The 11,354-nt window shown below is 33.9% G+C and overlaps 1 protein-coding gene across 1 annotated transcript; it reads left to right on the top strand.

Moving 5' to 3' along the window:
* The first annotated feature begins 3,209 nt into the window (after window positions 1–3,209).
* LOC114721380 (homeobox protein SBH1-like) lies at window positions 3,210–8,265 on the top strand. The gene is made up of 4 exons (XM_028907206.1): window positions 3,210–3,543; window positions 3,893–4,142; window positions 7,307–7,551; window positions 7,830–8,265. Exons 1-4 carry the CDS (start codon window positions 3,241–3,243, stop codon window positions 8,019–8,021), a joined length of 990 nt encoding a protein of 329 aa, XP_028763039.1. The 5' UTR covers window positions 3,210–3,240; the 3' UTR covers window positions 8,022–8,265.
* The last annotated feature ends 3,089 nt before the right edge of the window (window positions 8,266–11,354 follow it).

Below are 11,354 nucleotides of genomic sequence, written 5' to 3'. Positions count from 1 at the left end.
AATGGTGGGGATTCCCAATGGTTTTGTGGACTCTCGGCTGTAGAAGGTTTGCCTCTTTATTAGCTCCATAAAAGTTCTAAACCCTGGATCAAAGGAACAATGCGGTCACTAGCTCTTTTAAGGAATACTTGATCTTGTTTTTTGGTCAACCTTTTTAAATACTCTCCCCGATTTTTAATGTAAAAATTATTTAATTAATACTAAGAAATCAAAATAGTCAATTAATTACAAAGATGATGTAATCTTCTCTAAAATAATCGTATATAACTTATTTTATATGTAAGATTACAAGTTATGTAAACTATGTTTCTGGAAAAATAATAAATATAAGATATACTTTTAATAAGATAACAAATAATCCCTTTGTTCCTTGCTGTATATCGTAGAAAAATTGAATGAGAGCCGTAAAAGTTAAATGAATAATCAATAATTTTGTACCCAAAAAAGTGTCAGAAATTATGGGCCCAGTGATTGGATGGATCGTCATGTTTGAAGCTAAACAATTACTTAACTTCCATTGTCTTTACTCTCAAAAACCTTCACCACGACCACTCGCGGTCGCCTTCCCTCTTTTGTCACAGCTTACCCCTCGCTTTTGCCAATTGCCATATTATTCTCACGTCTCATACCCTTTTTTTCCCACAATATTTGCTTTGGAAATTATAAGGTACCAAAGGGATTTGAATTAAGAAAACCTCTTTTAAGACACAAGTAGAGTATTATAGATAAAAGTTAATAAAACAAATTTAGTAACTATGAGTAAATCTACATCTCTTCAATTTGTTAGACCCTCTTCTTGTATTTCTTTTGAGTATAGTGAAAAGAAAAATCCTTTTTAATAAGAGAAAAGGTCTTATAAAAATTTCTCATCTCCCTAAAGATATTCGAGCAAGTAATACTTTTATAATTTTATTTATAAAGTACTTTAATGTATTTCATTGAGAAAAAGTTTTAAATCTTATTAACTCTTTGTTAAAATTTAATGACTTTTTAATTTTAATCCTATTAATTTTAATCCTGTTCAATATATATACACACTTTAATGAGAAGTCTAAAATAATAAATGATAGAAAAAATTGCACATTTGTAAAATAAATTCAATTATTCAACAATGTTATGTATATTAAAGACAAGTAACATACCCCCTCTGCCTATAAATAAAATTAAAAGAATATATATATAATAAAGTAAATTGATCTCTCACTCGTTTTCAAGCTATGCTTCTTATCTTGGAAATGATGGGGAGAAGAGATGTAAGATTTTAACAAGTTTAATTTAAAAAGTAAAGTTTTAAAATTTTAATAAAAAGTATAAAATAAAAGAATAATAAAAATTAACTAAAACTTTTTAACTTTATTTTCTTAATTTTTTAAATTGAGGTAATTAAAATATTTAATTTCATCTACTGCCCTCTCTCCATTTCTCCTGTACCAAACAGAAAAATGATACTATCTCACAACATGATTTTGTGAGAGATCATGGGAAAAACAAGTGGAAGCATAATTTTATGGTTTGATTTGATTATCAGATATGGAAGATATTTTGATGGACAGGCAACTATACAAATGACCCAGAGGTTGATCATTTATGGCTGAGAAGAAACTAAGAGACAACCTAGGGGAAGGAAGAGACAATATGTACGTAACCTGAGAGAGAAGGTGCTTTCACAAATCACTGCGGTATTTTCCACAGCAAGTGATGCTACTCTACAATCTACACCTTTATCTCCAATGAGCGTTAAGAGAATGAATAATCATCCACATCTATGCTCTACGCATAGACTCTATCTATTCAATACAGATAGAGATAGAGAGAGAGAGAGATATCAGTGAGTGATCGAAGAGACATTCGGACTGTCCCACTAGCTTTACCAGCTTTACTCGCTTTTTTCCATAGTAAATAATCTCGGATTAGATTAGATGCTGTGTGTGACACACTAAATAACAAGACAGAAAGAAAGAAAGATTGAGAAAAGAAAACAGCATCATCATGCTCAGAACAATAAAAGAATTACAGAGACCCGCAATTATGAATGCCCCGTGAACAGTACTACAAGAGAAGAAGTGAGATTATTCTCTCTATTAACAAGACAGATCCATCAGTTGCAGGAGGACGAAGCAGTATTTTTTTTCTTTTAGGCTATCTGAGAGAGGGAGGGAACAAGCCACCACCAAGGCTTCCTGAAATGACTAAAGAGGAAGAGAGAACCCGGAAAGTGTGAGAGAATATTGAACGAGGGGCTGCCAATAAAAGTGTAGCAGAACGGGAGAGATATGACAAAATCTAAATTTATGCTTAACAATATAATACGTATATTCTTGTTCATATAGAATATTTACATTATTGATATACTTCAGTATTTTGGAGCGTAATTTGTTTATTATTTATTGAAAACAAAACAATACAGCAAGGCGATTTCGTATTCCGAAAACCCATGGCCTGAGCATCCATCATCGTGGAGTATTAGCCAAATAGGTGACTTGTTGGAACATCCTCGATTTGATCGTTCGTCCCCCACCCCCCCTCTATCTCTCCTGCTTTTGTTGGCAGTAGCCATGGCAGTGTGATCAGTTTAGTGCAAGAAAAGAGGGAGAGAGTTTTTCATTGGGAAGGCAATAAAGCTTCGTGTGCTCAACAGTCTCTCAGGCACTATTCACACCACCAAAAATCCCTTCTTCCTTCTTCTCTCTTCCCTTCTTCTTCTTACTCAAGTTTAATAATCTCCCTTCTCTCTTTCTCTCTCTAGTCTATACCCCGCGGGTCTTCTGCTGCAACTCCCACTTACCCTTTCTTTCTCTCTGCAATTTATTGTCCTGTGAGCCACACACAGAGAGATAATACTACTAAAACAGTAAAATTAACGCACCTGTTCAACAAAGCAAATCTCTCAGGCTTTCCCTGTGAAAAGCCGGAAATTTGTCCCACAAAACCCGGGAGATAGACCTATATTACGTTACCATGAGGGAGATAGACTGAGAAACAAAAAGTATTGTTCATGGGTGTGTGTTAAGAGTTAGCTATATATATAATCCATATTACATAGTAGAGAACAAGGGATCTAGAGAAGAAGAAGATTTTATTTATATTGAACGTGGGAGCGAGGTAGAGATAGAGAGAGAGAGAGATCTGGAGAGAATGGAAGAAGGTGGTTCTAATGGGACTTCATATGTGATGGGTTTTGGGGAGAGCAGTAACAATAACAATAGTAGTAGTAGTGGGTTGTGTGCTTCATCTCATCCAATGATGATGATGATGCCTTTTGTGACTACTTGTCATAATGTTTCCCATCAAATTCCCTTCAGTCCTAATCCTATGAATAATGCTCTCACGCACAGTACTCCTTTCCTTCCTCTGCCTTCTTCTTGCACTAATACTTCTAATCATCAACCCCAAAACCACAACAGTTCTGGGTTAGTCTCCTTTTTCATGGACAACAACAACAACAACAACGCTAGCTCTTCTTCTTGTTCTGCTGCTAAAGCAAAGATCATGGCTCATCCTCACTATCATCGTCTTTTGTCTGCCTACGTTAATTGCCAAAAGGTTAGAAAGATGAAACAAACATAAAGAAATATCTTAATTTTGACTCTCCTTTTCATGCCCCTTAACCTAAACGGTGACAAAAGTAAAGAAGGAAGCAAAATAGACATCCATTGATGCGAAATGATGTTTATTTATTAGTCCTTGTACATTCGCTTGCTTTTACAACTTCGGATCTGCTCGTTTCGTTAATAATTATTATCCTGTTGGTGAAAAGTTATGATGGAATTTTTAATTTTTAATAGAAAATAATTGGTTGTGGAACACTTGGAAGCGGAATTGATTATTAAATCTCATCTTGAGCCAGTTTTGACGTATCATTTTCTGTGGAAAATACTAAAAACTCTGGCAGGTTGGAGCGCCGCCGGAAGCGGTGGCGAGGTTGGAGGAAGCATGTGCTTCTGCGTTGACAATGGCAGCCGGCGGCGGTTCGGGGTGTATCGGAGAAGATCCGGCACTGGATCAGTTTATGGAGGCATATTGTGAGATGCTTACCAAGTATGAGCAAGAACTCTCCAAACCCTTCAGGGAAGCTATGCACTTCCTTCACACCATCGAGTCTCAGTTCAAAGCTCTCACTATTTCTTCTTCTTCAGACTTCGGTGATTAACTCTCTCTCTCTCTCTCTCTCTCTCTCTCTCTCTCTCAAACATGCTTTTGGATCTCAAAGCTCACAGTTTGATGCCCTTTTCTTTAGTTTTTATGGATGTTTAATACGACAAGCAGATTTTTTTTCCGCAGCCAACAAAATTTCCTCCCCATGTGAATGGGTTTGTAGTGAAAATTAACCTTTTCTGTTTATGGTTCAACATAATAAGTTTGTTTTGTTTCATGAGCCCAGTTATAGAACATTTGTTCGGCCTGGCCTTAAAATCTTTGAACTCGGTTTCTGGTTTTACTTCAGATCGATAAAGCTAGGTCTTGCTAAACTTTTAGACTTCTACTACATAATATACTTAGAAGTCATGCTCGGTTGCAATCAGTCTTTTATCTCTTCATTGGGGTTTTTGTTCTTTGATTAATTGCATGACCATGCATGTCTTGGTTCGGAGGATTAAGGTTTTCGATGTCATCGTGAGAAAACTAATTTGCAAATGTGATCTTTTATCAGTGTTTCAATTATTTCCGGTTTCCTTCTGAGTTTTAACATGTAATATAGTCTTTTCTCATCATGACGAAGTTTGAAATACTCGCAAGGATCTTATGCCCAAGTCGTGTAATTTCTGCCAAGGCGTAGATGGATTGGTACATAAATGGCTCTGCCCTCTGATTCTCTTTCTCGATGTTTGTGCATTGAATGATCTTTTGTCGTTGTCTTGGTTATAAGTTCTTTACATTTCATGCGTGGCTTATAAGTTGATATTGACATAAATCTTAATATCGCTTTAATAATCATCCCTCTGCCTATGTATTTTCCTGTTCGATGATTATTTACTGAGAGGTTCGGGATTGGTGGTTTTTGATTCTTTCATATAATGAAAGAACTCGAAAAAAGAAACCAGAGACAGGGCTTGGGGACATCTGGGACTGTGGCTTTAGGTTTTCTAAGAAGCTAGGGTTTCTTCCAGACATTATGCCCAGTAATAGCAATTGCGAGGTTGGCTGTGGACACAGTTCTCTAGATCATTGGAAATGTAAAATGCAGAGATAAAGAACGGTTACACAGTGACCTGAAGCCATTTGAGCAGGTGCAGGTGTTATTCAGGTTAAAAGACGAATAATTATGTCTTGAAGAAATGTATTTTTGTTCCCATTTAACAAAGAAATATGCGTATAAATTATTTATTAATATTAACTCCTCTTTAGCTTCCCACAATAAGACTGAAGCAGAGTGAAAATAATTATGCAGTAATATACTCCTACTGATACAAAGAACTTTTTGGGACTGAACTTATTTGTTGGGGATATAAATAATTTAATGAGCAATGGAAGTTCAACAATAATATTATTGGTTTATAAAGGTCTCATACTAATTTTTCTCATGTGGGACCATCATTTTCTTTTATGGATTGATAAAACTTGAAAAACCATACTGGTTTCACTCTATTTATTTATATTGGTAATTGATTGATTGATTGATAAATATAGAATTTGCAGTTGTATGGCCTAATTAGGTTTCTAGTTAGTTTTCTAACTTCTAATCTTCTCTCAGTGTCATATCTATATGATTATGCTTATACTGATCAGAGTCCTCAATGTTAATGCATCCATCAATCAGTCGGAGTCAAATTTTGCTGCTGTATTACTGTTTAACGTGAATGATGAATAGGTTTATTGCATAATTGCATTGCATAATTATAATTAGATATAAAACAATACATCTTTTTTCCACTGTGCATGGTCCAAAAAGTACAAGTGTGTCTACTTTGTGAGCCATATGAAAAGTATACAAAAATCTTCGCATAATCATTTATCTACCAAACAAATTTGACCAGCATTAGATCAGAGGGTATCTTATTTAGTAGTTCCTTGATCTGTGATGCAACTTCACATAATTAAATTAAATTATCTATTATAACAACTGCACAGATTTTTTGAGCTGCTGTCTGAAACTACTTTAATTTAATTTCTTGACGACTTGGTCATCCATAGCTAATCACAGATAACTTTTCAGCCACTTGGGAGTTGGGACCCAATTGTCAAAATTATGCTGATTATGATGTCATTAAGATTGAGCTAATTATATTTATATCTATATCTATATCTATATATTTCATGAATTTGATTGAGCAAGTAAAATAGTTACGGCCTGTTTTTTTTTTTTTTTTTTTTTTAATTTTACATAATTATAGGTCTCCCCAAGCTGAAGTATCTGCATAGATACAAGCTCCCTCTAGGCCTCAATAATTACTGAGTTTCTGAGTTTAATTATTGATTAAGTACCCTTCGTTAGTTAATTTTGTGAAGGACACATATCCTTCCCTTCCCTAACTTTTTCTGCGTTGAAGAAATAAAGGCCTGTCTACCAAAAAAAAAAAAAAAAGAGGAAAAAAAAATCTGGGTTTAGTAATTAATCAGCTAGCTCAAGAAGTAGGGTTTCATAGACGTAGATTTCTTTTACTAACTTCAGCATCGTGATAATTAACAACTTGTACTTTTATTGTCTCAAATTTGTTAGTGATTGTGAACTTGTGTTCTGGCTTTTCATTTAATCATATATACATTGCTTTATTGGTGTTCTCTATGCTATTCCCGCATACCAATGAGGAGAGTGTAGGTTGGTTTTGGAATCTTCGTCACATGTTCATGAGCCTACATTCAAGTGACATTTCCTTACTAGATACTAAGAACTAGTGCGTCTAGATTCTCCAACAAACCTCACTTCACTTGAAAAAGCTTCCTTTGGGATATTGGAATGAGAATGTGAAGAACAGACTTTTCAACGTGGGAGTCGCTACCTTTGTATGCGTGAGCATGCAAATATGTGGCCTTGTGTTCATTTGTCACCTTGACGTGTTTTGGATTTGCTTGGCGATATTTTAAGGTTGTTACTGGGTTGTAACTTGCAACCTGCAGCTGTCTCTATTCTGGGTAATTATTGGGGTGTGTGTGTGTGTGTGTGTGTTGTGAAGCTAATCCTTTGATAAGTTTGAGTTGTTGGGAGACAAGTGAATTTTTCCATGTTTGTGATGAAAGCTTTGATAATTCTATAAGCCAAGAAGCCCATGAGTGGTACTTTCTTGTAGGCCTTTAATAACTTGAAACATATTTGAAACTCTTTGACTGTTTGCTGATGAGTTATGACAATCTTGTTTTGTACTATCAGCTTGTGGTGAGGCTAGTGATCGGAATGGATCATCAGAAGAAGACATGGATGTGCCAAAGAATCTGATTGATCCGCTGGCAGATGATCAAGAATTGAAAGGCCAACTTCTTCGCAAATACAGCGGATACCTGGGCAGTCTGAAGCAGGAATTCATGAAGAAGAGGAAGAAAGGGAAGCTTCCTAAAGAAGCAAGGCAACAACTTCTGGACTGGTGGAGCAGACACTATAAATGGCCTTACCCATCTGTACGTATCATTCCTCTTCATTGTGCCTAATTACACTATAGGGGAAATTAAGTTTTTTGAGAAGTAATTTAAGGGGTTGGTTCTCTCACCTCGATAGTTAGCTTTTGGGTAGGGCCTCCCATCCTACCTAGGTACCCAGGTACCCATTAATATATATACACCCAGACTTTCAATTTCATCTCTTGTTCATTGGATAAAGTATATCATTAATACCCCGCTTGGTGACTTGTTAAGATCAATTCTGAAAGTTCAACTGAATAATGCATAATAATGAACAGGAGTCGCAGAAGCTGGCGCTGGCAGAATCAACAGGACTGGATCAGAAGCAAATAAACAATTGGTTCATTAATCAAAGGAAGCGTCATTGGAAACCATCGGAGGATATGCAATTCATGGTGGTGGATCCTTCTCATCCTCATCACCATTATTACATGGACACTGTTCTTGGCAATCCCTATCCAATGATCTAAATATATGTAGTAATATCGGCAATGCCTACATATGTACGTATGTTAAGTCAGGTACGTATGAGAATCTGTGTATTGTAATGTCAAATTTAAGGTCATTATTCCACGCTTAAAACCTTCGAGTATGATTAATTGTATTAATTATTGTGTGTAGAAACTGAACAGGCTGCGAAGCAATCTGTGTAAATCCGAACAGCTCTTAATATATTTTTGTCGCCAGATGTGATGATGTTATTAGTGTTATATAGTCAAATATGGTCCTTGAGGTTTGCTGGAACGTCTATGTTCAATTAGCTTTGTTTCCCACACTGATGACCACATCGTAAACGTTGGAAACTCGGAATATTTTTTGTTGTTGGAAGAGTTGTGTTTATTTGAAAAGTCATGTTTATGTAACTTTATTAAATTAATAAATTTATACGAAAGGGTTGTTTCCGTATGTAAATTAATATATCTACAATCAGTCCAAAAAAAATTGATATATCTATAAAGGATTATGGGGGTTTTTGGAGAAGCACTTTTCTGTAAAACGGTATAAACTCTTTTACGTATTTATTTTGTAAACTGTAAAAATATTTTTAAAATCAGGGTTTAGTTTTTATCCTAACACTTATATATCGGGGGTTTTAACACACAATACTAAAGTTTACCAAGTTATGTCTCTTTGGTTTTCATTGAGGTTTATGGAAATGTGTGGAAATTTGCGGTGAACAAAGTTGTGTATCGTAAAGGAACTCTACCTGTTAAAAAGGCAAGACTCATCATGGAAAAATAATTAAATAATTTTTAGTTATTTAAGTTACGTTGGTTCGCGAACTAGTAAAATATAGTTGTAACTTTTAACTCGGTATTGCTGTAATACATATCATTTCGTGATATATATATATATATATATACCCCTTTTATTATCATTCTATTTGCACATAATACAAACAACTATATTAAACTCTCATTGTCTTAAAGTTATTGAGTATTGGCGGTCTAATCTATATTTAACGTTTTTTTATTATATCTTAAAAAAAATTTGCTGATCAACCTAATTTAAATCCTATAAGATAATATGCAGAGACGAATTAAACTTAAAGAAAAATAAGACATAAGTTTTGTAGACATTGTGCTGAACTTTCTTCTTCATCTCTTCTCTCCTTGCTCTTTAGAAAACTGATCCCACCAAAAAGTGATTCATCATATGCTAGTTCTTTTTTTTTTTTTTTTTAACGCAAGATCTTGTGCATTATTTAGTAAAATATATGTAACCCATTTCAAAAGTTATTATTGTCTCTGTCAATGTTTTGGCTAGATAATGGTTTTTTCATCTCTTTTTTGCACTCCAATTAGTTATATCAGGATAGTTTTGAAAAGTTATACAATTTTTAAACATTATAACTAATCTTTTTTTTTTTTGGAATGAAAATAGCACGCAAACAAAGAGAATAGTTACATAATTGAAGCCATCGTGTTCTATTTATTGGTTCTTCTTATTCTAAGCTATTGATCTTCATTTTATATAATAAAATTATTCAAAGATTCAAGGTGTAATTTTACTTCCAACACGTTTAAAATGGTACTCTCACATTTATTTTTAATAGAATTGTTTGTTCCACTGTTAAGTCAGGTCTGTTTTGACTAAAACAATTCTAGGTAGCACATGAGATAAGTTGATGAGGTGTCAAAAACAAGGCTATTGAAGTGGGATCAAAATTATATGCAACCTGCATGTGTGGATGTTGTCTTCTGTTTGTTCTAAATTACTTCATGATTATTTAAAATGGATGTAAAACCTATCTCATTTTCTGTTTCACTTTTCCTTCCTCTCATTTCCCCTTCTTCACTCAAATAGGGTAAAACTTCTTTCTCCTGCGATTTTCTTCCTCATTTTCTTTCCACCTAAACAAACGTTAAAAAGATTAAATTTCTTTCATGGTGGGTTTTTGTCATTCTCCCTTCCTTATTTCGTGCCTCTACAACAATCAGGCGTATTTTGTTTATTAAAAAACAAAAGATTTGTAAACTATGAACCAATATTATTCTTAATATAACAGCGTAAGAGGAAAAAAGAAGAAGCAAAAACTCCAAAAAGGACGTAATTAATTTTTTTGTGCCAACTAAATTTTATCGCCAGCAAAGATTTTTTTTTTGACCAGCTATCTCTGGCAAAGATACAGTGTGAAAAATAAATTGCATTTATAATATATACCAGAGAGACTAAACACTTCATTAGGTTACTTAAACATGAGGTTGCATGTTCTATCTCCTTGACTATCATGAGTGCTTGAGTTCTTTCAGTTGAACGAAAGATGTTAAAATAAAACGAAGTAAAGGATACTCCTCTGGTCCTATTTATAAGGCAGAGAGAAAAGATATTTTTTAGTCTTATTTATGAGATATTAAGAGAAATTTTTTGTTTGAATGTATAATTTTACTTCTTATTTATTATTATGTTGACTTTATTTACATGAAGTATAATATATATTAAATACGAACAAAGTTGAAAAGTTGTTAAATTTTACATGAAAGTTAATAAAGTTTAAGGTTTTTTTTTATCTGTGTGAAGTATGCTGGAAGTCACTTATAAATGGAATCAGAGTAGTATATTTTAATAGTGAGTAGTTGCTATTAATATAAATGTATGTCTGAATATATCTACTTGGTCTTCACCAAGACGCTGAGTAGTAATCATCACTACGCTTTTTCTTAGTTTTCTCAACCATAACTATGTTTTTTTTTTGAAAAAAACAAAACACAATCAAGAGTCTGGAAATACTATGGTAAAATCCCAGCAAACTCCAGCCCACATTAAGACTTCAGAGTCCTTGATAAAGATGGACCAAGGATTGAATGGGCTGAATCATAGGCCTTTACTCAAACTATTTATGGGACCATACAGAAAGAGATTGGGCTTTAAATCAATAGTTTTTACAGTCGTTGTAACGAGAACTCCATCTTAAAAATTAGCCATTACTAAGAATATGATGATATTAATTTTTAATCACAAACAATTGACTTTCCCATAACCAATGAGGAATTCGAATTCCTTCCTTTGGAAAATGTGTCTATAATTTAATGTCTAACAGTGTTTCAAATAGAATTGCCTTCAACAAAATAATAGATGTGTATAACCCAAAAAAAATTCCCCCTAAATTTTTTGGGTTATTTTGGAATATTTAAAAAGGCTAAATATACAAATGTTGGCATACATGTATTGTATGCATATGTGATATGATTACGTCTGCTTTCTTGATGTATTAGTGCCCTGCAGCTTCTAGATTTTGTGCACCGCTTCTTTCTTGCTGAAAATTAATTAAACATTTTATGGAATATTTCCTATCGGGACAA

The sequence above is a fragment of the Neltuma alba genome, unplaced genomic scaffold, assembly GCF_004799145.2.
Source record: "Neltuma alba isolate B1F8T4 unplaced genomic scaffold, ASM479914v2 tig00012033_pilon, whole genome shotgun sequence".
Classification (NCBI taxonomy): Eukaryota; Viridiplantae; Streptophyta; class Magnoliopsida; order Fabales; family Fabaceae; genus Neltuma; species Neltuma alba.
This window is presented reverse-complemented; position numbering and strand designations above follow the sequence as displayed.